The sequence below is a fragment of the Mugil cephalus genome, chromosome 9 (genome assembly GCF_022458985.1).
Source record: "Mugil cephalus isolate CIBA_MC_2020 chromosome 9, CIBA_Mcephalus_1.1, whole genome shotgun sequence".
Taxonomy (NCBI): Eukaryota; Metazoa; Chordata; class Actinopteri; order Mugiliformes; family Mugilidae; genus Mugil; species Mugil cephalus.
This window is the reverse complement of record NC_061778.1, coordinates 12,688,501-12,713,981: the sequence shown is the minus strand read 5'-3', so window position 1 is coordinate 12,713,981 and position 25,481 is coordinate 12,688,501. Positions and strand designations below refer to the sequence as shown.

At 41.5% G+C, this 25,481-nt stretch overlaps 3 protein-coding genes across 4 annotated transcripts; 1 reads left to right on the top strand and 2 right to left on the bottom strand.

Moving 5' to 3' along the window:
- Positions 1-777: 777 nt before the first annotated feature.
- cep57 (centrosomal protein 57) lies at positions 778-6,145 on the bottom strand. The gene is made up of 11 exons (XM_047594336.1): positions 5,866-6,145; positions 5,374-5,554; positions 4,847-5,047; positions 4,217-4,338; positions 3,984-4,112; positions 3,057-3,134; positions 2,842-2,937; positions 2,370-2,450; positions 1,997-2,226; positions 1,777-1,921; positions 778-1,672 (listed from the first exon to the last, which is right to left on the bottom strand). The coding sequence occupies exons 1-11, from the start codon at positions 5,902-5,904 to the stop codon at positions 1,487-1,489; spliced, it is 1,488 nt and encodes a 495-aa protein (XP_047450292.1). The 5' UTR covers positions 5,905-6,145; the 3' UTR covers positions 778-1,486.
- A 173-nt stretch (positions 6,146-6,318) lies between these two features.
- On the top strand, positions 6,319-11,956 carry mre11a (MRE11 homolog A, double strand break repair nuclease). The gene is made up of 20 exons (XM_047594891.1): positions 6,319-6,390; positions 6,861-6,936; positions 7,056-7,188; positions 7,312-7,472; positions 7,565-7,652; positions 7,754-7,895; positions 8,005-8,119; positions 8,445-8,630; positions 8,730-8,901; positions 8,994-9,074; positions 9,159-9,288; positions 9,459-9,559; positions 9,671-9,841; positions 9,919-9,978; positions 10,054-10,246; positions 10,624-10,710; positions 10,841-10,905; positions 11,007-11,068; positions 11,178-11,274; positions 11,485-11,956. The coding sequence occupies exons 2-20, from the start codon at positions 6,917-6,919 to the stop codon at positions 11,524-11,526; spliced, it is 2,106 nt and encodes a 701-aa protein (XP_047450847.1). The 5' UTR covers positions 6,319-6,390; positions 6,861-6,916; the 3' UTR covers positions 11,527-11,956.
- Positions 11,957-12,395: 439 nt separating this feature from the next.
- On the bottom strand, positions 12,396-24,760 carry tmprss4a (transmembrane serine protease 4a). Of its 2 annotated transcripts, none has more exons than XM_047594899.1 (13): positions 24,583-24,760; positions 17,998-18,052; positions 17,549-17,689; positions 17,158-17,310; positions 16,937-17,063; positions 16,289-16,408; positions 15,757-15,800; positions 15,312-15,474; positions 15,035-15,201; positions 14,719-14,814; positions 14,495-14,637; positions 13,745-13,897; positions 12,396-13,512 (listed from the first exon to the last, which is right to left on the bottom strand). In XM_047594899.1, the coding sequence occupies exons 3-13, from the start codon at positions 17,658-17,660 to the stop codon at positions 13,501-13,503; spliced, it is 1,290 nt and encodes a 429-aa protein (XP_047450855.1). In that variant the 5' UTR covers positions 17,661-17,689; positions 17,998-18,052; positions 24,583-24,760; the 3' UTR covers positions 12,396-13,500. The 2 variants fall into 2 exon arrangements, with proteins under 2 accessions (XP_047450855.1, XP_047450854.1); XM_047594898.1 differs by lacking the exon at positions 24,583-24,760 and adding an exon at positions 22,063-22,463.
- Positions 24,761-25,481: the final 721 nt, after the last annotated feature.

Here is a 25,481-nt window from a genome sequence, read left to right as displayed (position 1 = left end):
CGAGCCACTCGATCTTTCTTAGGAAGGACATAGCAGGTTCTCCTAATATACAAGTATTGCTGATATGTACATAAATCACCCTCTTAACAGACCACTGTGTTCAGCTGTATGTGTTAAATGCAGATTGCATATTCTTTGTATTTGTTTACGTATACACATATAAAAAATAAAAACTGATTTATTTTTTATTTAAGTAGGGTTTGACATTTCCTTGACTTCTTGGGCAGGTGTTATTTATTGGTCAAGTATCCATGCACATGGAAGAAATCTGAACAGCAACAAGTAAAGGTATATAGGACTGTTATGTAGACACTTGTGGGACAAAATAGGGTGTAAATATGAAACAATAATAGATATTGATCAAAATATTCTAACATATTTAAAGGGAACTCAAACATATGCAGTATATATTTAACACACCATAATCATATCAGGTTTGTGGATAGATATTGGAACACTAGAGATGAGTTTGAGCTGATGAGATGAGCTATTAAGAATTTAATTTGAGGTTGTTGTGATAACATCCGTCCCTTACATCTACTGATGTCATGACACCAGCATCAACGGCAGTTTAGAGGAGTGTGTTAAAGAGGAGAGCTGAACAGGAGCAACTCAAACGCAGCAGGTCACTCAAGTTCACGAATGATCAGTGGAAAATCTTTAAAAATAAAAACCAACTTGACCGCGACGTCACTTACTTTAAACATTAGTGCTTTATTTCCAGAAGAAAATGCTCAAGTCAGGGTTAGCCATGGCCACCAGAAACACAGCTTTGTGGAGATACTTGTTAACTTACACAAATATTAGAAGCATTAAACACATGTGAAAGGTTGGGAACATGAATGGGGATTTTGCTGCATTCACTCAGTAATACACTCAATTTATTAAGTACAGGATGGTTCAATAACCCACATTAACTTTGTTTAGGTGTATCAAATAACCTGCACAGCACTATTTAATTTGTGTAGTTTCTTTAATTCAAACCTTTGTATGGAGGATATCATTACATTATTCAATCAGGGAAATCCGGAAATCTTTTAGCACCACATGTTTTGCCTTTAAAGAATGGTTTTAAGAGGGAACAGATTTGTTTAATTCTTACGTTCTCGGGCTTGAAAACTGCTCTAAAAAAAATAAAAACTGGCTGGCTGGCTGACACGGTGAGACATTTGCGCCCTCTGCTGGTAAAAGGGAAAAAAAGACTATGACGAGAGGCACGCTCCATGCACGAATACGCACTTCCTTAAATGGTACTTGTATATATTAAATCAATCATTTAAACCCTTGAGTTTCTTTAAATGATCATTCTTATTAGATGCTTGGATTACTAATCAAGCAATAACTTAACATTGTTTTGATAAATTTCACACATTTTCGAAGACACGCTGTCAGCAGTCAGAGGCAGTCAGAGGTGAAATAATGGCCAGAGATAATATTAGCACCAACAATAGTAACCTTATGTCCTGCGTTAACGTCCTGTTGAGTTTCAGGTTTGTAATGAAGTCTGCAGAGCCTTCATGTCCCTCAGCAGCCTCAGATTTCTCTTACTTCTCTCCCCTGGTCTAACTTTGACTGCTACCACAGAGCGACCTCTGGTGGACACTGTGGTCGACACTCTCACGTTGTTCTCGCTGCTTTGCCTGTAATGAGCTTCCTTCCTGAGCTTCTTTATCTAGAGGACAGACAAGACGAGAAGAGACAAGACAAAGACGTGATTAAAAAAAAAAACAACTTAAAGTCTGTGTGAATCGACTTGTTTTTCTACTAAATCCCTACCTGTGATTTGTGCTTGTAGAGCTTACTGATCTGATCTCCTTTCCTCTCCATTTTCAGCAACAGCCTCTCCTGCTCCCTCTGAAGCTCCCTTCTTTCCTGTTCGGACACACTGTCCTCCACCTGCCTCATCAACCCATCCTGCTCCCTGCAAAACAGAATAAAACTTAAGCCCTATTAATAACGACTGCAAGTATGTGAGCTCATGTGCAACTCCACTCACAAGCTCATGTGTCGCAGCTCCTCCTGTAGGGCCTGCAGCAGGTCCGAAAGCTCCTCCTCGCTACCGGCGGAGGAAGACGACGAAGTGCCCGAATGGCTGCGGCTACCTGTCTCGGGGCTGTCAGCGTTGCCAGAGAGGACACGGTTGTTGCAGAGGTGCGGCTGGTGTCGCTTCAGGAGAGACAGAACTGACTGGACGTTGGCTCTGACCGAGTGGCTGCCGCCTACTGACTGAAGGTCGGGAGGGAGAAGGGGAAAGTCAGTGCAGCATTAAAAACAAGTCAGTGCAGCATTAAAAACAACACATCATCAAAAAAAAACAAAAAAACAACACATCATTTAATCCTTGAGCTAAAACCACTAAAGCACAATACCGTTCCAGCTACAAAAGGAACATCTCTGAGACTCAGGCGGTAGTGTGGCTGTGTGTTGGACACCTGCTGCGGTGAAGATCTCTGGAAAGAGAAAATCAACATCCGGAGGTAAGAAACTGAGAGTACGATTTAGGTCTTTAGGTCAACTAAGGATCTATCACTTTTAAAGATTTGATCAACTGATTTTTTTTTTTCTGATCAACACCAACAATTAATAGTTATAAAGAGGAGAAAAGACAAATACTCTTATTAGGTGGGATAAATTAAACTGAATGTGGATAGATTTTATATTGCTTTCAGTTAACCTAAAAATAAAGCTAAAATAAAGCTGTTCTGCTTCTTTATCATGAGGGAAACACTGCAGCTGTATTTGCTATCTGCTTATAAAGGCTGAGAAGGAGGACACTGATATGCGTTCTCACTAGACTCAAACGGGAATAAAAACCTGAGCCACCCATGTGAAAGTCAATACCTTTGAGTTGGACTTCTTCTCTTTGGACGACCTGAAGGACAGGCGAGGTGACACTGACTGCAGGAGGATCCTATTGGTCTCCAAACCCGTCTGTAGCTGAGGGTTGCGAAACAGCATGCAAATGTTTTCATGGAAACAAAGATGAAGGCAACAAGGAGCAAAGAGTGAGCGTAACAAAGACACTGTAAAGAGGCGTACAATCAAAGTCTCGTTACCTGTTTGGCTTTATCCTGAACGAGCTTTCTCTGGTGCTCCTCTTCCTTTAGTTTCATCTCCAGCTCACGAATCTTCATCTGACACATTCAGACACACACAGTCACCACTACTGTGTTAATAATAACATGAAACTTTTAAAAACTTGTTACTGCAGACTTCAGAGGACAACGTGAACTGGATTGTGATGGGTCTCTTCTATTCTTGCAATTGAAGTCATAGGCTGGAAATATTTGCACAACTCTGTTTTGCACGTTTTCCTTGCACAAACTTTCACAATTCGTGTCGCTCTGTTGCTGTTTTTATTTATTTTTCCACTTTATTTATCTTTTATTTTATTTATCTTTATTCTTATCTATACTGTTTATTTACATCTATACTGTTTACATAGTAGGTTTTATGGGTAATAATCCGGAGTGCTTAATTTCATTCCATCTCATGCTTCTGTATGGCTGCGAATGACAAATACAAATCCTTGAATCACTGAATATTTCTGAGATGAAACTTCTTGATGTGTTTAAGTGTAAACTGGTTTAAAACTAAGATAATCCAGGCTTATAAATTATGAAGTTCGCTGACAAACAGGCATTTTCCTACTTTTATCACTTATGGTAGGTTCTGAGAACAAATCAGTGACTACTTATTAAAGGCCCCGACTCATCAATTTTTTAATTTACAGAGTTAAAATGACATCTCAGATGTTTCCTCCTCTAACTTGCAGTTTACATCTACGATATGCCTGTCAACATATATAATATATGTAGTAAAGACCTTGAAGGAATTCACCTAGTGTTTCATTTCACAACACTTTAATGTCACACTGAAACTGACCTTTGACCTGTTAAATCTAAATTGAGGAATAAAAACCAGCTGCAAATTTTTACAGTTTTTCTAACAGACTATAATAATCACCGCATCTTTAAATTCACCTCTGCATTGTTCTGTGTGCGTGTCAGCCTGAGGTACTCCTGCTCCAGCCGCTCAAGCTTCTCCAGCTGGGCGCGCTCAGGCACCGTGTCAAACTGCTGATCAGCCGACCTGGCTCTCTCCATGGACACCTGAAAGCGTATTGAACAGTTTATACAAACGTACTCCTTCGCAGGTCGGAGTTTCTTTGTGTATTTTGTGAGTGAAGAGTGACAGGCTATGACAGCGGGGTAACCTGCTGTTTGAGCAGGCTGCTCCTCTCTGTCCTGGCGCTGCGCAGCATCCTCCTCATGTGATCCAGCTGACGCTCCAGCTTCACACAGCGAGACTCTGCGGCAGCGAGGTGGGTGATCAACACTGCAAATTGGACAAAAAAAAGAGATTAGAAAAAAGAAACGAATGAAATAATGTCAGCTGCAACAATGAAAATTTTATTACATTATTGCCACGTTATATAATAACCGTGCACTCACTTGCCAGATACACACTAGATACACACATAGACACACGGCTATATTATTCAGCATTTGTTTAAAATAAGTGATAAGAGCCGTGCTTTCATTTTGGAGGCTGTGGCTTGTAGTACTATTGATTGTACTATTGATTTGCATTGTGTTGCACAGACACACATTTCTATCATTTAAACAGCCCATTTTCAGTCTATGGGCTCGGGCTAAATAACAGAACCACTTTTCAGTTTAACAACAACACCCTCCAAAATGATCTTCCAGTTAAATCTCCAACTTTCTGATGATGTTTCAACATACTCTGACCATTGTAACGGTCATGAAGGGGACTTTAGTGCAGTACTGTTATGTTAGAGTGTATTACATTTTACTAGACTACCTAGTGAGTATACACTCACCTTGGTTGCAGTTAGACCGGTCATTCATTTCTCTTTCCGCATTTATCTGACCATTTAAGTGTCTCTGTGTGACTTTCTTATTCTGCAGAAGTGCGTGCGACGCATTGTTCCCTGCTGTACGCAGACTGAGCTCGGCTTGTCCTTTCTCTAACTCCAACCTCCTGATCTTCTCCTGGAGGTTCCTCAAGGCAGAAAAGATTGCTGCACATGCAAATATAAATAAATGGTGTGCAAAAGATTAGATGAAATAATGAAAGACATATTGATAGATCTTAAACGCATCTGTAGAATTGTGGTGTAATTGGGATATTTTCAGAGGTTTGTCTGGAAGCGAGCAGGACCGGGGCATTGGGAGGATGATGTGGAATAATGAATAGATGTTGGTGCAGCTAAGACATTCAAGTAGTGCGGCATCATGTTGCACATGTAACCATGGAGCTCTGAACAACCACAATAGCTGAATGGAAACTTTGAAATGGGAAAACAATCCACTCAAAGATACACACACTCACACAAATTAAACTTACCTGCACTGCTGCTCTCTGGGAAGGCTTTGCTGGGGGATGGTGGGCTGCATGAGTAATGTGTGCGCGTTTCAGGTGTGTGATGCACAAGTGTCTTGATGAATGGACGGTGAGCAGGGTAGTCTTTATAAGACGGCAGGGACAGACTATCAGACACTACTCCGCTCGGTGGTGGTGGTTTCTCCTGCAAAGAAAAAAGACTGCTTGTTAAACACCACCAAAACTTTCTCAAGGAGCCAGCAAATCAAATAAAGAGGCTGAAGCAAAAGGGGAAATACTGCTGTTACTGATCTGACAAAAAAAAAAGTTACAACATGATCTGTTTGCTCTGTGCAGATCACTAAATGCAACTTGCAGCACTGCTGCATCAGCTGGTCCGAGTTGTAGCAACTGCTGCCAGGTAGCTTGCATGCAACCCACCAAACTCAACATAACCACTTTTATTCTTTCTTTTTTTTCAGACAAGTTAAATTATGGAGAATTCAGGACAGCTACCTCCTCTCTCGTAGCATCAGGTTTTGACAGAGCCTCCATTGAAACGCATCAAATCCAGTCTGCTTCGCTTTGTGCTTAAACCAGGAAGAAAAATATTCAAATGAAGCTAACGTTAGCTTACAATAAACTACACGCTATTTTTTAAAAATTACGACATACACCACTCCTCTTAGAGCTGCCTGTGCAAAAAATATGAGAAGGAAAACATCACTTGTAAGCACTACAGTCCACTGGTACTGCGCGTTACGAAAGATACTTAACCCAGCCTGTCCCGTTAGATACCGAGCGCATAGATTTCAACGTTACGTTTGCGAGAAAGCTACAGCGATGAACAAAACAGGCGCTCCCAGTTAGCTTAGCGGAAGTGTAGTTTTTTTGTACTGGGAGTTTCAGTATTCCGGAACAGGAATGCTACAGCATAGAACTACAATAACCACGAGCCCTGCGCGGGGGGCGTGGTGCGGGTTAGCGAGAGTTGCCGGGATTTTTCACAGCATGTTTGGTTGTTGAGAGACCTCAGAGGAGGTGGGTGTTATTTTTCCACGTTGTAGCTCACAGCGTACACAACAAACTATTATGAAATGCTGCGTTCACGTATAAATTGTTGGTTAAGACCAGCGAATGTATAAGTGCAATTCGTATAAGTTATCTCTTGTATCCGTGGGCTTTTAGCATAAGCGATAGCCAACTTAGCACCATCGCAAGAAATCACCTTTCAGTTTCATGTTGCTAGTAGCTATAGCTAACACTTTACTAATGTTTTATTAAATAGTTTGGTCTCGGTATTACTCAGAGCCACATGTATTTATTTATGAAAACAATACTTTTTCTATGTTCTTCATGCTATAATTAATTTATATAATATCTCACAGACTTTTTGTGACTTCATTGTGACGTCTTTCTTTTCTATTGCTATTACGTTTGAGGATTCTGTGTTATATTTGTTGCATGACTGAAATTTTAAAAAAGATGTTCAGTGTATGTGTTCCCCACAGAAGAGGCCACTCGCTGACCACCTGCCAGAACAGATCTTTCATTTTCCAACTTCACCATGTCCTCTGAGAGCACCCTGTGAGTTTGTAGAACCTGTAGAAGTCTCCCAGGGAGTAAAAATTAGTGATCGGAGCCAGGTAATTAATGGAAATGATCAAATGTGTGCGTTTGTATGTGTTTCTTTGCTGATTCTCCAGAGATGATGAGGACACCTTCAAGATCCTGATCGCTACAGACGTTCATCTCGGCTACCTTGAGAAGGATGCCATCCGCGGCAATGACTCTTACAACACGCTAAATGAAATCCTGGAGTGTGGCAAGAAAAACCAGGTGCATGCAAGTTAGCAGATCTGCTTGGGGGTCGTAAGAGTGATTTAACATCAAGTATGCTTCTATCTGCTTGAACTGACGTTGTTACAAAAACTTTCTTTTTGCTTGCATGTTTTCCCGCAGGTAGATTTCATCCTCCTGGGCGGTGATTTGTTCCATGAGAATAAGCCAACACGCAGATGTCTCCACACCTGCATCAGTATGCTAAGAAAATACTGCATGGGAGATTCGGCCGTGCAGTTCAACATCATCAGTGACCAGACCGTCAACTTCAACACAACCCAGTCAGTTCCTCTGTGTATATACAATAGTACTTCCTACCAGTGGTACGTCTGCGTTTAATGAATGTTGTTACATATGTGTTGGTGTGTTGTAGGTTCCCGTGGGTTAATTATCAGGATGAGAACCTGAACATCTCCATTCCTGTGTTCAGCATACATGGTAATCACGATGACCCAACTGGGGTGAGCTGCTTTTAGTTAAAGCAAAATTATTGAGACAAATATAGAAATTTCTTTGCCTGCCTGTGAATTAGTTCTGATGGTGTTATTTTTTCCCCTCTAAGGCCGAAGGTTTGTGTGCACTGGATCTGCTGGCCGCCTCTGGTCTCGTCAATCACTTTGGCCACTCCAACTCAGTGGAGAGGATAGAGATCAGTCCCATTCTCTTGCAGAAAGGCAGCACCAAACTGGCCTTATACGGCCTTGGTGAGTCAGTGGTTTTGTGCTTCATTGTCATCTGCCATTCATAAAACACTCTTTATGTTTTTCTAAGAGCAGGGTTTTTCTGAATTTTGTATGATGATCATGTGTGCAGGTTCTATCCCAGATGAGCGCTTGTACAGGATGTTTGTCAACAACCAGGTCACCATGCTTCGCCCCAAAGAAGACCAAGATGAGTGGTTTAACCTCTTTACCATTCACCAGAACAGGTGTGTGCACACGTGTGTGTTTATGAATGTCAAGAATATAAAAGCACTTCATTTAAGAGCTAATTTAAAGCATTTATGTGTTATTTCAACACAGTCTTGTAAGCACTGTATGATTCTGTACCTCAAACTAGTTATTTGTTAGAATGAAGAATGTGAGTTGGTGAGGGGCAAGTTATGACTTTAACAATATTAGAGAGAATAATTTGTTGGCTTTTAAAGTGGCATGTTCCCAGTGCATTGATACTAATAAATATTTACTGCAGTATCTAGCAGTTCCACATTCCACATTAATTTATCTTGACTGTGTGTGCGTTCTCTTGCGTAGGAGTAAGCACGGTCCCACAAACTACATTCCTGAGCAGTTCTTGGATGACTTTATTGACCTGGTGGTGTGGGGCCACGAACATGAGTGTCTGATCGCGCCAACCAGAAACGAGCAGCAGCTCTTCTACGTGACACAGCCCGGCAGCTCCGTAGCTACTTCCCTCTCGCCCGGAGAGGCTACCAAGAAGTACAAATACACACAGACGCTTCACATGCAATTCTTCATGGTCTGAGTGTATTATGAAGGGATGAAATAGTCCAACTGCTCTGCGTGTGTTCCATCTAGGCACATAGGGCTGCTGAGGGTGAAAGGTCGAAAGATGAACCTGCAAAAGATCCCCCTAAAGACCGTGCGGCAGTTCTTCATTCAAGATGTGGTGCTGGGTGACTACGAAGACATGTTCACACCTGATACACCTCAGGTCACAAAGAAGGTGGAGGACTTGTGCTATGCAAAGGTAACTTCTCCCCATCAAGCATCCAGCACCAGTTTAATACGTGTACCATTTTATCCTGTTTATACCTCTTAACCCATTTTGTCCTTTTGCAGGTCTCAGAGATGTTGGAAGAAGCGGAAAGGGAAAGACTTGGATGCCCACTCACCCCAGAGAAACCTTTAATCCGCCTGAGGGTGAGATGGACACACCTGCAGCCTGTGGACACGCCTGCGTATTGACAGTTTATTGCAACCTAACCACTTCCTCGTCTTCCTCAGGTGGACTACACTGGAGGGTTTGAGACGTTCAACACCTCTCGCTTCAGTCAGAAGTTTGTGGACCGCGTGGCCAACCCTAAAGACATCATTCACTTTCTCAGGCGGCGCGAGCAAAAAGAGGACATCAAAGGTCTGACACAGAGGACGTAAACAGTGGACGATGTTAACCATTGAAACAACACTTACAAACGAATTCAATTAATTGATTTTGTTTTACAGTAGGACAGTAGGAAATTATTTCTTTCATTTCATGTCATCTATTTAATGTGGTTCACTCATTGCACTTTTTTTTTTTTTCAGATGAGGTCAATATTGACTATAGCAAGCTGTTAAAACCCACTGCTATTGAAGGTCTGAGAGTGGAGGACCTAGTTAAACAGTACTTTGAGGCAGCTGAACAGGTACATAACCGTGCATGCTCATATCCTTTTACGGTGTCAGATCACTTGTTGTCTTTTACTGTTTGCACTAAATATCTTGTTTTGGGTGTGATCGTGATTTTGTCTTTGTAGAAGGTACAGCTGTCTCTGCTGACTGAGCAAGGCATGGGAAAGGCCATTCAGGAGTTCGTAGATAAAGATGAGAAGGACGCCATTGAAGAGCTGATCACTTACCAGTTAGAGAAGACACAACGCCATCTTCAGGCCAGAGGAGTAACTACAGAACAGGATATAGACACTGAGGTAAGATGACGTGACATGAAGTGGAAGTGGAGCAATGGCTGGCCTTGTATATAATTATAATGTTCTCACACTTTAAGGTCCGGCTATTCAGAGACGCCAAAAAGAACACGACCGAGGAAGAGAATGAGATCAGAGAAGTGAGTGATACAATAACAGCGAGGCTTGAAGTGTTGTTTCAGTGGTGTTGTGTTTAATGTCTCCTTCTTTCACAGGCTATCAGCAGAGCCAAAGCACACAGATTGGAGCGCGGCGATAACCCAGTGGATCCAGATATATCAGACGAGCTTTTAGATGAGGCCATGGACGATGACGATGGCTCGGTTGCTTTTCCTGCCCCTACGCGAGGCAGAGGACGAGGCAGAGGGCAGGGCAGCCGCGGCCGGGGGAGTCGGGGAAGGGGGAGAGGTTAGAGGTTATCTGGGTTAACCAGTGCTGTGACTCATCTCATCCCTGATTCTTCATGCACTTTATGCAGCAACTAATACTATGTATTGGTATAAATACACAAATTATGGCAGTCATGTAACTTCAGATCAGGTTGAAACTGATTTGTCTTTTTCTTCTTCTAGGGTTAAGCTTGATTTAGACGTTTATGTTTGCTTATTGCTCCTACTTAGTCATGTTTTGGCATAGTTTAAATTATCTTATTTCTCCATATTGTGAATCAAATGGTCATGTAGGTTCATCCCTTTAAATTTAAGTGTAGTTATGGGTGTTTAAATAACACATCATTTGTGTGTATTTATTCCATTGTAACGCTTCGTGCACTGTTGTCCATCCAGGTGCAGCCGCCTCTGAACCAAAGCCAGCTGGTCGGGCTCGTTCCCAGAAATCCTCAACGACGACCCAAAGCAGAAGCATTGTCCAAGGTAAGAGAGTGTTGTGTTATTTCTCTGAGTGTAGTAGATACCCGTGATAACGTAGAGATCTGAACAAATGCGCATGAATCTTCTACCTGGACTCAGCCTTGCACATTTGCCCCATCTCACCATTATTTAGCATTTCAAGCTCCGTCCCAGAGATCATCTCGGACTACAGCCACCAAATCCTATGTAGTAGACGAGGTAAGTCAAATCTTAAATTATAACCACACACAGTCCTTTTTTTACGCATAAGTAAACGATACCACCTTCTTACCTTGCGTCTCTTCTTGATCTTTCTTCAGGTGACCATTGATGACTCAGATGAAGACTTACCTTATATGAAAACTACTCGTCCCCCTCCAAAGTACGTCCATTTACATGTTTACATGCACATACACACTGAGTTTATTTTCTTTGACTTCCTCTTTCCTTTGAATTGGTTTTTATCTTCTTCTTGTTTCTGTCTCCCCCAGACAGTCAGTGGTGTCATCGTCCTTTACTAAATACAGCTCCCAGAGCCAGAGCCAGTCGTCTCGAGGAGTTGCGTTTGATGACAGTGACGATGATGAGGTAAGGGGAGATGAGAGGAAATGAGTCTGGACTCTGGGGTTGCAGACTCTGTCTTTCCACTGGAGTTTTTGGACGAATCAAAGCTACATTTAAACTCACATATTCCATTTTATTTTTTCTTACCAGAAATGATCTATTACCTTTACTTTTCTATTACTCTGAACAATGTTTTAGCCCCTTTTTTCTTTCTTTCTTCTTTCTTTCATACAGGATAACCCATTCAAAGGTCCCAGCGATCGTTCGCGGAGATAACCACAAGTGCATCCGTCTGTCTGACACGTATTGATTGAAGTAGTTGATTTTCAAACAAAATCTGTAAGTACTGTTTAGCAAGTGAGCTACTGCAGTTTCGTTGTGAGGGACAAAGTGCATTCTTACTATTTTCTCAGCACGCAGTCTTCCTCGTGTTAACAATAATACCTCTGATCAGCTGGTGTGTGGCTATGGATAATAAATAACCATTCAGTTAGTGTTTTTTTTGGTGAAACGTGTCAGGCGGAGCAAGGTGGAGGAAAGACTTTCAGTATGTCGTCTTGCTCATTTGCTAATCCCCAACTGAACCTTACCTGAGTGGATATGATACTGTACATCAACAATGACCAGTGGTGATTTTATTTGTCACTGGCCCTTGTAGTGCTTTAATTCAGCAAATAAAAAAATAAAAATAGAGTTTTTTGATATTTAATAGTTGTTGCCAGTGTCTTTAAGGTTGAAAATCTTACAGAGAAATACATAATCTGAGTAGTCATTCTTTTTTTTTTTCTCTTCACCGAACAGCTAATTTGATAGCATTGCTTACAATATACGACATTTAAGAGGCCTCAGGGTCAGTGGGACGGTTTCTTCTTCTAGTCCAGGACCTTGTGTGATAGTGGAAAAATTATGAATTCTGATCAAAAATATGATCATGCCATGGTGCAACATAACAAAGAGATGTATTGTGTAGATTGAATCAGATGATTTATCAACATTTTTTGACCTGTTTTTTGTCCCTATTGTTCCTATTGTTAACTCTGGGTCACACGGTTTGTCCTCAAGGAGGAGGATGACACTGAACAGAACAAGGCGAGATCCTATTTCCAGTGCAAACACTTGCAGAGAATATCACACCAAAACCATTGTTCCAGTTCACAAGTTAAACCATGAGGCTTTTATTATATTTACAAAGTATTTACAGACACAGAAATGAAGGAAACGTACCATATTTACAGTCAAATGCTCTTGGCCACTGTGGCACTCTTACTTATGTCCATCTATTTTATAATATACTTTATATAATACAAATGTAAACTTAAACAAACAGGCTTATTGGTTGTTTCACTTTTCTACAGCTTGAAAGATAACAGATTTTTGGCTGAATGCACTAATTTCTTAATTTCTATAGCTCTGACAAAAATACTTGCCGTTGCTCAATATTAAACTTGAAGGGAAAATCCATGTAATTGTTGTTTAGCTGGGAAAGTTCAATTTCAGTAACCACAATTCACCACAACACAAGATATGCAATAGCACTTTTAAGCTCAGTGTGGTGTCACAGCTTGACAATGTAATAGGATTTTTTTTCTCCTTCAGTGCATTATTTTATCACTTGAATTATCTGCACACACAGTGAAGTCAAGTAATTCTCACTTCCCTCTTAAAGTGCTCGTGTGTATCATTTTGTGGTAGGAGGCAGGTGCACCGATGGTGCTGTAAAAAGGTGCATTTGCCCTTCAGTATGGAGACACATCAGATCACCTGGATCAGCACCATAAATGTATTTTACAATATTATTGAATTTAACCTGAGGCTTCACGCCGGCTCCCGATCACAGAGGTCTCTCACCCTTCATCACATAACAGTTAACCATATGATCCCGTGTAACGCAACGCACACCCACCACTCACATCAGATAGTAATCAAGTACATTATGTCTGAGGTCTGGCCAGTCTGGCCAGTGGCAGACAGCTACATAAATATACGTGTCCCCTGAGGAAAGAATCTGAAATGGCACAAACGTCACCTGAAATATGTTGTATGTATATATGTATGAAATGTCTGTATGCTCATGTGTGCAGTGTGTTTATGCATATGACTGTTTGACACTTTGTTTGGATATTGAGATACGCCTTTGACTTCCGCTTTTCGGTTGCTCTTCTTCTCTTCAGACAACCACACAGAAACTAAAACTTTATTTTAGTTTCACAGTCTGACAGAGGTGCTGGCTGTTCCTTGAACTCGGTGTTATCAGGGGTTTTTCTGTAGAGGTGAGGTACAAGAGTTAGAGCAGGGAGAGGTCCCTGGCATTGTTGCTTGGAGAATTAAGCAATTTCTAAGCATGATAAAAATAACTGACTGAGCAGTGACTGTACAGTGTTGTTCTACTGTACTATTTCACTTTAACGTAATACATGTGATTCAGGGATATTTACAAAGCTATTCTAGACAGGCTTCCTCATAAAACATTAAAATAAAAGCATTTATGCAATACCTCAATGACTGTATAAATCCAGTTAAGCAACTCCTCCACATTGGAGTAGACTCCTGGCCTTCCCGCCCGCGCACAGCCGACTCCCCAGCTCACCACTCCAACCAGATTCCACCTAGAGGAGGTGGAGTGCACCAAAGGTCCTCCACTGTCCCCCTGGTGTTTGAAACATCACAAAAAAAAACAAAAAAAACATTCAAACCATTTACCAGAGGAGAACATCAATACTGCATAACTATGTACACCGATCAGCCACAACATTTAAACCAATGAGAGGAATAGTAAATAACATTGACCATCCTGTGACACTCAAATGCCCTGCTGAGAACATGGACCTGGCATTTGTGTGGATGTTACTTAGACGTGTACCACCCACGTTGACCAAACCAGATCAGACCAGACCAGGCCAGGCACCCCCACCCCATAGTAATGACACTCATTGATGACAGTAGCACAAGGTGTTGACCTGCCTTCCAAATTCCCTAGATCCCAAACTGATCAAGTATCTGTGGGATGCACTGGAACAAGCCTGACCCACAGGACCCAAAGGCCCCCACTAACAACGTATGTTGCCAGACACCACCCTCAGAAGACCCATGTCCATTCTCTAATGAATCAGAACTGTTTTGGAGGCCCAAAAGAGACCTACGCAATATCAGGCAAGTGGTCATAATGTTATGCCTTATTGGTGTATAGATTACATCAATACCAAATTGCATGTATCAATTGTAATTGAAACTATAGGTCTGTTACCTGGCAGGCATCCACTTTCCCCTCCAGGTAACCCGCACAGATCATCCTTTGCGTTATGGCGGCACCATAGACGGCAGGACTGGAACAAGACTTTTGACCTATCAGAGGGATATGTGCCTTCTGCAGCGAAGGAGACACTTGGCCTGAATGCAAAACAAGGATACAATGTTTAAGCAACCTTCAAAGATAAAGAGAAGAGTCACTTCTGTTTGTAGGTTTCTCACCATGTTCCTCCAGGTATCCCCACCCTGTCACAACCATGGGATCCCCGTCTGCAAGAGCGAGGTTTTTGGGAGGTAGGCAAGCTGGCAGGCGGGTCTCTGCAATACAAGCATTCATTGTCAAACTGTGCATATTTGATTTGGTTCTAAGCTGGTGCTGCTGTTGGATATATGAACCACTAGAGGGCAACAGAGCTTACTGGATATATGTGACCTATTCAGTTTAGGCTACGGACTACATCAGTTTATCTTTCCCCTGACATGTAGCACCATCTAGGCTGTCAGTGTGTTTTTATGGGGAGTAAGATTAAATTCTAACCTCCCAACGAGACTGGACTGCTCAGTCTCATCAGCGCTATGTCGTAGTCGTTTCGTGCTGGATCATAGTTTCCATTCACTATCACCCTGTCCACATAGGAACCTCCCAGGGTGCCCATGTATGTCTTGCCTGACACCACTCTCCATCGACTCAGCGCCTTTTTGCCACTGTAAGGCCCAACAGAAGAGCACAAAGAGGAAGTGTGGTCATGAGATTTACAGAAAATATTAACACAAGCAAATTTGTTGGAAATGGTGTATAGGGCAATTGTGCTTACCCAGTAAAGCAGTGAGCAGCACTGACTACCCAACGCGGTGACACCAATGTGCCTCCACAAGTATGATGTCCACCTTGCTGCAGGCTGACCTGCCAGGGCCAGTCCTCAATGCTAGCGTCTGTACCCCCAACAATACGGTCCTGAGAACCTGCGTTTCCACAGTCTGATACGAAAGGCAATATGATTATTTTCAAACTTCATTTCAAACAGATTCAGATTAATTTCAAACTAACTTTTTGTCCCTACAGACGTTACGTTATACAGTTCGTCATACAGAATGGAGGAGGAAAGTCTGTCACATGCTATGTGTTTTGCTTTTCACCTTTGACATGGTTGGGTCTGTCATAGCAAAACTAAATTACGTTATCACTCCCACCCACACTCCCACCAACCCCCAATGACTTGTCAGCAACTTAGCTGTTGCTTTTCTAAAAGTAAAACTCACCCGAACAGGACAAAGATACCACAGAGCCAGTTTTGCATGCTGTGCTGTTGGAAAAAGAAATCAGGAGTTAAATACTGAGATATACTTGTTAGTCCAACAAATTAAGCATCCAACTGTTGAGTGACCTCATGATAAACTTTGTCACCCTTTCTGTTCTGCTTTTTCTGGGTGAAATGCCCACCAGTTTCATTCACTTTCATAAGGAATAAGACAGAGAGAACAAAAAAAAACAGAAACTGTGGACTTTTTTTTGTTTGTTCTCTTTTAGCATTAGAAACTGTGGGAATCATCTTGTTTCTACGTGATCTATAAAGACACCAAAGAGCAAAACATTTAAAGAGTGAGAGAGAGACAGCGATTATAAGACTTAGCAGGAAAAACCAGTTAAAGCAGATAGGAACTTGAACTTAGGTTGCTTCTTAGTTCAGTGACCATAGTGTGACACTAATGCTGATGTAAAAGTTGACAGAGTTTCCTAAGAGCAATTCTAAAGATATCCTAGAGTGTAGTGAAACATGTGTTACTCCCTTACCGGTCAATGGTGGCCTGATGTAACGGCAAGCTTGTAGAATCAGGCCTGACTGCTGTGAATGGTCCAGTTTTTAGAACAGATATTAAGGTGTCCACTGAGACACTGGTGCTACTGGGATTTCTGTCAAGACCAAAAGGAGGGGTGATATTAGTTTGGATTTCAAGTCAAATAACCAGGTCATTAAAGTCTATGTGAGGGAATGAGGCTTTGAAAACACATAAAATGATTCACACACTCAAAACTCAAGACAGGCTGAGCTTAAACAAACATAACTCACAGGTGGAGGTCTATAAAAAGACTTTTTAAAGGAAGCAATTTAAAACAGTCCAACGGACATTTTACTTTTCAGTAAGGGCCTGGGTTGGAATAAAATCTTATAATTTAAATGTGAAATAACTTTCAAGAGGTAGCTAGTTGTAGTTAATAGCATGGCAGCTTGTCTGAGGCCTACTGTATGTTGAGGGAATTACAACTGCTGTCTAGACAGGAGAAAATTAAACTTCTGTAGCAAGTATGCTCACCAGAGGTTTAAGGTAATTCTTATCTGGAGATGGCAGTACTGGAAAAGCTTAGTAATCCAAAGGTCGGATGTCATGTATAGTAATAACTATAGTCTGAGATATTCATTTCTGGTGGTTGTAAACTCACTTTGTGTATCCCAGTTGATTACATGCTGTCTGAGTGTGCTGTTGGGTCCAGCTGTCACTGCACACACTCCGCCAGCCTGAGCTTGGATTGTACACTTGTAGGACATGCTGATCCGAGGTTAGACGCACTGGAGAGATGGATATCACATAGCGGAATAGGAGTCATTTTTCAAACTTTCTCTTAGTCAAGCAAAGTGAGGAACTGTCAGGTGTTTGTTCTACCTGGAAACGTGGTGTTGACTGTAAAGTTTGCCACACAAGTAGTTTCATCTTCTCCGCCAGCACAGTCATTGTTCCCATCACAGGCTTTGTCTAATGGGATGAACTTCACTGAGCGCGCACAGAAGTAGTATTTGCTTTCGATCAGCTGCTTGACTAGAAGGAAAAGGAGTGGCACATTGGCGCAAAGAACAAGATGAGAAATTAGTATCGCGTGAGCGATATGAGTTACAGTGAATTACATGTTGTCATTGATTTTACTCCTTTAGACACGATTATTTAGTATGAGAGCAGCTCACACTGATGCAAATATAAGGGAAAAGCCCGATTTGCATCCCTGAGGTAATGTGTGCATCCTTTGAGGGTGAAACTTCAGTCAGGAATCGTAACTCACTGAAGTATCCCGCGGTGATTAGTATGCCAAGTAGCACAACAACTATCAGGACAGTCAGCAACACTTTCTTCGTCTTAGACGCCTTGTCTTTCTGAGCCTTTTGAGCCGTCATAGGCTTTCTGTGTCGGCCTGGTCGCAGAACTGTTCAGAAAAAAAAAAAAAAGAGAAATCAAAGCAATGAAAAAAAAGGTGGAAACAGACAGGGCAAGGGAGAGAAACACATGAGAAGGGAATTGACAGGAACGTGTGATCATGGATAAGAAACCACAAAACAAAGGAAGCATTAAAAAGGGGTAGAGAAAATAATTGAAATAAAAGAAGTGAATGTGCTGCCAGTAACAGGACGGCCCAGTAGTACAGTTTCCAAGAATTCATGATATTCGTAGAAATTTATAATTACCGCAACAACATACATTGACCCAAAAACCACAATAGAACTGATAGCTTACCGGCCGGCGCGGGATTCAGTGGTCTGGAGCTTTCCTCAGGCACATGAGTGACTGTCTGAGGACAAAATAGCAATGATGCATAAGACAAGGTGACAGGTATTTATCAATGCATGAGTCAGGTAAAGATGAGTGTAAAACCGGTCTGTAAAATGATGCATTATAAGGAGAGTGGTCATAGACCAGTTACACAGATATTGACGATATTGTGTGTTATTGTCTGTTATGGTGGAGACAGAGCACATGGTAACATTGCAGAGTGGTACAGTGAGGAGTAACCTCCCTTCAACTGGAGGAGCCGCGTTAAAGCCCCATGTTGCTCAAGTATCTTTGAGGAAGGTATCACCTGAGTCAGATTTTGGGTTTCAGAGTGCGATCTGTGTCTGAATGATTCATCCACGTGTGCTGGAAAGCACATTTAGTGACTTCAGTTTTTACACCTTGGGTGCAAGCTGCATGCATGGGCATTGTCGTCTTCTAGGTCAATGTAGCAAACATGTTGATAAAAACATGTTTTAAGATACACACCCAGCAGTCACGATGTAACAATTTTTATTAATCAGCAGTCATGTTATCGGCCTCCTGATCAATGTTTGTCAATGTTTTTTCTATTTGGTCTCCACCAACTCTAGCTGAGCCACTCTGAAGTTCAGTAAAACAGAGATTAAATGCGAGAAGTCTTTGTAGTTCCATCAAGTACCAATTCGCATGGCACTCTTTGTTTCTGCCATTTTTTAAACTGTGTCCAATATTGTTATTGCTAACTTTAGTACAAGTTACTCAGGGTTTTTCCATACCGATGCCTAAGTCCTTAAGTCAAAAAATGGAATAAATGACAATAATGCTGAGAGTAAGGGTGTCACAAATCCGTTTGGCTTCCAGGTGGATGCTGGTAAATTCCCAGATTTCTCAAGCTCCGGGTCAACAACAAATTCCTTGTCAAACTTGTTTGGTCTAGTATTTCCGTCTCTCATTACAAGCACCAGCAAAGAAAAAAGATGGAATCGTGACGTATACTGCGTCACCGTGACAAAGCAATTCGGCCAAAACAAACACGGCAGACCGGGCCCCAAGGGTCCCAAACAACTGTACAATATTGCTGTAGGTAAGCTCTTCATTAAAATGCTAAGCATGTAAAAATAAGAACTTTTTTTTTTTTTTTTTTTACTTCCATGTAACATTGAGTACATTATTGTATTATCTGTCCCTAAATCAAAAATTGAATCACAAGTTATGTTATTAATGTGAACAGAAGAATCTAGGTTGTTAATTGTCAAATTAAAGCACAAAAAAGCTTGTTCATCTTATAATATTTTATTTCAAAATCGAAGGGCTTTTCATTTTATTCATATGCGACACAAATTGTCTCAAGAGGACCCAGAGCTGGAATCCCCCAGACCAAGCATTATTGACTTTTAAGTCATCACTATCTCAGTAAAACGTTCTTATCATGCTATAAAAGCTAAGTTTATCTGCGATGTGGCCCTTTCAGTGTTTGTATGTCACTCCTGTTGCTGGCAGACAGTGTGTGTATTGTTATTCAGCAAAGGTGAGTACAGTTCATCGTATAGTGTTATAGCTCAAGTATCACATCAATGCGGCTGCTGACCGACCTACTCGGAAGATTTCAACGCATGGTATATGGTTTCAAACCGACTTTCACCACTTTCGCCTGCCTGCTGTTCTTCATTTGACTCGTCCTCGCAGCTTTTCATTTGGTGTATGAACAAGCAAACATATACCGCATATGTGTCAGATACTTTCAAAATAATAACATTAATAAACTAGTGCAGACTCTTTGGTGACAAAATCAGGAAATTCCATCAGCAGAGCCAAATAAAAAACAAAAAAAAAACAAACTGGGAAGAAATGCCCTTCTTAAATTTTCACTTCTGCTTTTTTTTTTGTTTGTCGTTTTTGGTAAATCCCCTCATTAACATATCATTATTTGCCACTGGGCTCATTCTCCCCTTCATTTTCACTGAAATAAGTCCTCAAACTCTGAATTAAAAGCCCATATTTAAAAATAACAACTGCTGCTTATGTCAGCTATCTGCTTGCCAGTCGAATGTAAGATAAGGGCAGAGTGTACTCTCGCCATACAGAGAGGACGAGAGAATGTTGTCAGGCAGGTTTTTTTGTTTTTGTTGCAGAGGGGCTATGGTGACCAGTTGCGACTGCTTTGCTGGTAGCTACAAAAGACGTCCTACATGAGACGGAGATTGTGTCACGTCCAACTTAAAGTGTAAAAGCTGCGCACGGCCAAGGTATCACTTCTTTACAGTTTCTCAAAAAAAAAAAAAAAAAAAACATTGTGAAGTTAAATATATGTTGTGTAGCTGAAGAATTTTCATGTCACATTTTTTTTTAAGGTGCTGATGCCATGTCCCAGTGATGAATGACTCAAATGGATGCCAACAAAACATAATGGAAAAATATCTGATGAAAATGTCAGATGGGGAAGCTAGTATGAGTCAAGTGAGACAGATGGAAATCAGAGCAGAAAGGCTGACAGGCAATACAACCCGGTTAACTAGAAATGTGGCTATCAAAGTCAGTTCCTTGAAGTGGACGCAACAATTCATTAGCGAGAAATGAAGTTCCACCTTGTGGAAGAGTGCACTTAGATACACACACAATATTGTCACTGAGTGCTATGAACAATTTAAATCATTCCATGAGTCACGGCAGTATTTCAAAACAGACAGGTAGCATTGGCCAATCTCAAGTCTTAATCCTGCCGTAACAGGTACTTGGTTTGTTGTTTTTTTTTTCTTTTTTGAATCACTCTGACCCATATAGAGGCCTCCAGCCAGTCAAACCGGCATCAATGGGAACCGTTCCAGCTCCAGTGAGAAAAGCATAACTGGGTCAGTCTTAATGGATAGAAGCTTTGATACACTTTGCCTTTTGTTGAAAGAAGGTGTTTCCCTTGCCGCTTCTCAACTTCGTCGGATTATGTCTCTATAAACTAAAACGCAAACAAAAGGGCAATCTCCGAGATACCACGTGTGACATGTTGGATGAGCTTTAATGAAGATGGAGACCAGCATCAACCACAGGCGTTTAAATAGTTAGGGGCGCAAGCAAATTCATGTGCATTCACGTGTGCAAGCGTGCACGTTTTAGTCACACCACAGTCAAACACATGTGGTGGAGAACCGAAAAGAGCTAACAAACCACATCATTCAGCGCCACAAAATTAGGAACTGGGGAGTTTGCGACGAAAGGTCACGTTACACTAGTGATCTGGAAACAATTCCCACGATTGATTAATAGCCCAGTTTTAGAGTTTACATTGCAAAGATATGCCCGCAAATCTGCGCCAATAAAGATGGAAGACATAATATACCAGGTCCACAAAATTAGTTCAAACTCCACCATCCTTCAGGATGATAAAACCATACCATTTTAATAGTTTGTCACATTTTTCTTTTTTATGTACTTGCATTTATGTGACACGTGCAATGTCCATATTGAAGCTTTGAACAGTCGAAACAACTGCCAGCACAAGGATGCAATAGCCAATACATGTTAAAGAAAATCTGAGATGTTTACTAAAGCTGTTGCTGAGGCCTAGATGTTTTACCTTATGGATTGCATAGAGTGTTAAGGGGTTGATTTGAAAATGAATAGGTCTTAGATCTATAACAAAACTTTTGTGTAACTCAAAATACCTATATTAAACTGTGTATGTCGATACATCGAATCGATACATTTTAAAACCCGACTGATGACCATGACAGAGTTATTGACCATCATTTTTCCTGCCTGCACACGAAGCTGTTGTTAATCGCGCACATTTTATACAATGCTGTATGGACAAGATCGCGTGTGTCCCTATCTAGAATCATATAACCATTATCAGCACAGCTGCTGTCATGAGCCAGTACGCCGCATAAACTGGTTTAGCAGAGGCAGGCAAACAGACTCTCACAATGGCTCTTTTTTCCGAATATGAAAACAAACAAGTTTCTTGATTAAAGTGTAATGACCGTATTCAAATAGTTCCTCTAGAACAAAACCTAACTGTCCGTTCCTCTTGATCTTACTTCCAGTTTTACTTACCCACATGATGTAGTTATTGTTTTCTGTAAGGCCTAGATGCTCCTCAGCGGTCACGGAGGGTAGAGTAAACACTGACCTCCCTCCTGTGGAGGTGGGACTCCCTTACTCCTTAATAACTTGCTGTTCCCTAAATGCTCCTCGTCTTCTTCCCGTCACCGTCCTGCAGTGCTGGTTTTACACAGCCAGGTTTGGTTTTTACCTCTCTCCCTCTGTCTCTTTCCCCCTCTCCCACCCTTTTTTTTTCTATGGCAGTGTAACTGATCCTGGTTTGAAGGTTGCCTGACTTGCCTCCCTTTGGAACCCCACAGCTATGATAAAAAAAGAGCTGATGTGTGGGGTTGTGTTTCGCCACTGCACGGATTCATAAAGCGCTGCCTCTGAATGACCAAGCCCTGCTGACAAAAAAACACGAAACTGCTCTAGGTAACCTGACTCTTGAACCCTCCTCTTTTTTTTGTCTGTCTCTCTCTACCTGTGTGATCTCCTCGGTTCCGTCCCTCCTTCCACGTTTCTTCCTGTGTGCAGTAACATGCCCTGAGGCTGAGGTGTGTGCCTCACCTGGTCTGTTTTGACAGTCTAATGAGGAGTCGGTTGGTATCAGTCCGGTAACTCTCTGACATCAAAATATTGTTCATGTGTCACATGCTATTGCAGACGCAAAAGGAATGGTGGAAAAAAAAAAAAAAAAAAAAGCTAAAACCAAGATGGTGAGGTATAATAATGTTGGACAGTTAGCGCTCTGGGTTGAATTGGGTTGAAATTCGCCATTGTAGGGTGGTGTGGTGACATGTGCTACTTGGAACTATATGCAAACTACCACTCATTAAAATATTATTTGTTTAAAAATGTCATCTTTTGTGTGACACAAGGAGAAACTATAGTAAAGACGTATTTTAAAAAAGCTTGAAAATCTATTTTAAAAACTACTTGCCTATGCCTGAACATTTCGACCCATCGTTTCCAAGTTTCTGAAATGAACTTGCCCTTTAAGATGCATTTACTGACCATCCAGGCCAGTAACGTCAGCGCTTCTAATAATTGAGCCACCGGGAATGTTATGGGACACTGAGCATAGACAACTGGGGAGAAAGAGCGCCCGCTTGGGCGTATGAGAGCAAAGGCTGATAAGGCTGGCTGACGATAAAGAGCCGTTGTCGTGAACAGCAGCCGATTGTGTTGCTTGACCTGGACGACTAAAAGCAGTGAACCTTTCAGCTTCCGGCTCCGTCTCACCGATAATGTGGATGGATTAATTAATGTGTTGCAGGTTGATAAGGTAGATGCTGCTTGACTGAGTGGATCAATTTGAGACCGATTCTCGAAAATGACTCATACTCCACTCATGTTCAGTCAACAACTGCAGTTACTGTTGACTTGTTAATATTCCATCTGGCATGAAAGTGCTATGACATTTAAAGGCTCCACCCTGATGCAAACTAAATTGCATAACTTTGCTTTGTGTTTGTTTGCTTGACTACGTTTAGACTTTGATTCCAGTTCGTAAAATGAAGAGGGTATATGATGCAAGTCACTGTACACTAGCTAATGTACTGCATTTCGCACAGAGCTAAAAATAGAAATGCAGTCACAGCGTTTACCCTTTATGGCAGTCTGACATGGCTGAACAATGGCTGACAAAATGTTTGCACACATTGTAAAAAGAAGATGACAGACGTTCAGACATCTCACAAGCCTACGCCCTTGTCTCTCTTTAGGCTTTGCTGCACTGCTGCCTTAAACTGCTTCGTTTTGTTCATAATCCCATCAACTATTACGCACAGCAGCCACAGCACATGAATGAATAGTATTTGCTCATTGTTTTGCATTTAGTTGACACTGAGGCCACCTGCTGTGATCAACATAAGTGGTAAACTCAAGGACAGCTTAATAGACTGGGTTTGTCCCAGGCAGCAGTTACATATTAACAGATCCATTCAGGGCTGTTGCTAAGAAGCAACTAACAGAACTCAAGCTCACATGGGTTCATTTAAAGTGTTTACTCTTGGTTATTTATTTGCAACTTATTGTCTAAGACCATCTTTGGAGTTTATTTTAAATTGATTTGTAAATAATGCCTCAAATGCTCTGAGCCGCCATCTTCATGCACCTAGAAGTATCTTTTTAAATCGATGCCGCACGATAACGGAGAACATCTCTAGCATTAGAACACAAATCAGATTGTGGAGCATCTTACTAACTTGTACTAGACTGACCTTGTTTCATTATTTATTATTTTATTACATATCCCAGGGAGGAAAAAACAACAACAACTTAGATCTAAAATGTAGAACTTCCCTTTTAAAGTGTGCATCCTTATCGGACGCGTTGATAAGCAGAGTCTATTAAACATCAGTGGCACACTTGGCCGAAGGTGGATCAAAGTCTGTGTTGATTGATTTTGTACAACACCACATTTATGACTGAAACCGCATAAATGCACGCTTATACAAATAGGTAAGCCATGAAATAAAAGCACGTACTGGAAACCGTTATAAGTCACACCTCTGCACTCTTTCTCACCTGCAAAGTTGCTGTCACTCTGGCAGCCCTCGCTAGTGAAGCATCTTAATGCGTGAAGGCGAACTGGGGGGAAAGAAGTAATCCTGGTCGTCAAGTTGTTCACCTCTCTCTCTGAGGAGCTTCTCGACCAACATTTATTGTTTCGCCTGGGTACACCTTCAGGATGCCTTCATCCCACCTCTTTCCCCTCCACTACCACAGCAAACATTCTCTCTCTCTCTCTCTCATTCTCTCTCTCTCTCTCTCTCTCTCTCTCTCACACACACACGCAACAACAAACTCAACATGGCATCTTACCATCAAAGCCGTTACACCTCCTTCTTCCCATAAATCAAGGCTCCAAAACCTTCCTTTGTTCAAACAGGTGTGTGTTTTACGAAACGTGATACCAAGGCCGAGAAATGCTGGGAAAAGCTTGACTGGAAAAATCACAGGTTAATAATTAACCGCTGCACATTTCATGCTCCCTGGCCTATAAAAGGAATAGACGTCGCCCCTCACTCACCTGTTAAACCCACATTGTTTGCGTGTTGTGTTCATATAACGGCTAGATTATGCAAGTTGTGTCAAATGTAATATCTTGGGCCAATTCGCTTCTAAAATACCTCTAGGAAAAATAGATTTTCTGCACCACGAATAGACTGAAAACATTGCTGTTACAATATCCTGAATATGTGGTTTATGGGGTGCAAACAAAGGTCCTGTTTGTAAAACACTTATCACCACCATTTAGGAAAACTTACTGAATAGTGGTGGTGTGTCACTGCATATTGATGAAAGGGCCAAAGGGTTTACAGTATAAGGAAGTAGCCTGCCTATTGCTGTGTCTACCCAGAAATGTGAAATATACCAGTCAGTACGGAAGTACACAAGTATCTCGTAGCCCTGCAGCAAGTGTG

Coding starts and splice junctions, on each gene's coding strand:
- tmprss4a (XM_047594898.1), bottom strand. Junction 17,690..17,997: donor ACTGAATCCCGCGCCGGCCG/GTAAGCTATCAG, acceptor TTTTCTGAACAG/TTCTGCGACCAGGCCGACAC. Junction 13,898..14,494: donor GGAAAGTGGATGCCTGCCAG/GTAACAGACCTA, acceptor TTCAAACACCAG/GGGGACAGTGGAGGACCTTT.
- cep57 (XM_047594336.1), bottom strand. CDS start 5,904: ATGGAGGCTCTGTCAAAACCTGATGCTACGAGAGAGGAG. Junction 4,113..4,216: donor GCAGCCTGCTCAAACAGCAG/GTTACCCCGCTG, acceptor ATACGCTTTCAG/GTGTCCATGGAGAGAGCCAG. Junction 1,673..1,776: donor TCTACAAGCACAAATCACAG/GTAGGGATTTAG, acceptor TCTGTCCTCTAG/ATAAAGAAGCTCAGGAAGGA.
- mre11a (XM_047594891.1), top strand. CDS start 6,917: ATGTCCTCTGAGAGCACCCT. Junction 7,189..7,311: donor AGTGTGGCAAGAAAAACCAG/GTGCATGCAAGT, acceptor GTTTTCCCGCAG/GTAGATTTCATCCTCCTGGG. Junction 11,069..11,177: donor ACTACTCGTCCCCCTCCAAA/GTACGTCCATTT, acceptor TGTCTCCCCCAG/ACAGTCAGTGGTGTCATCGT.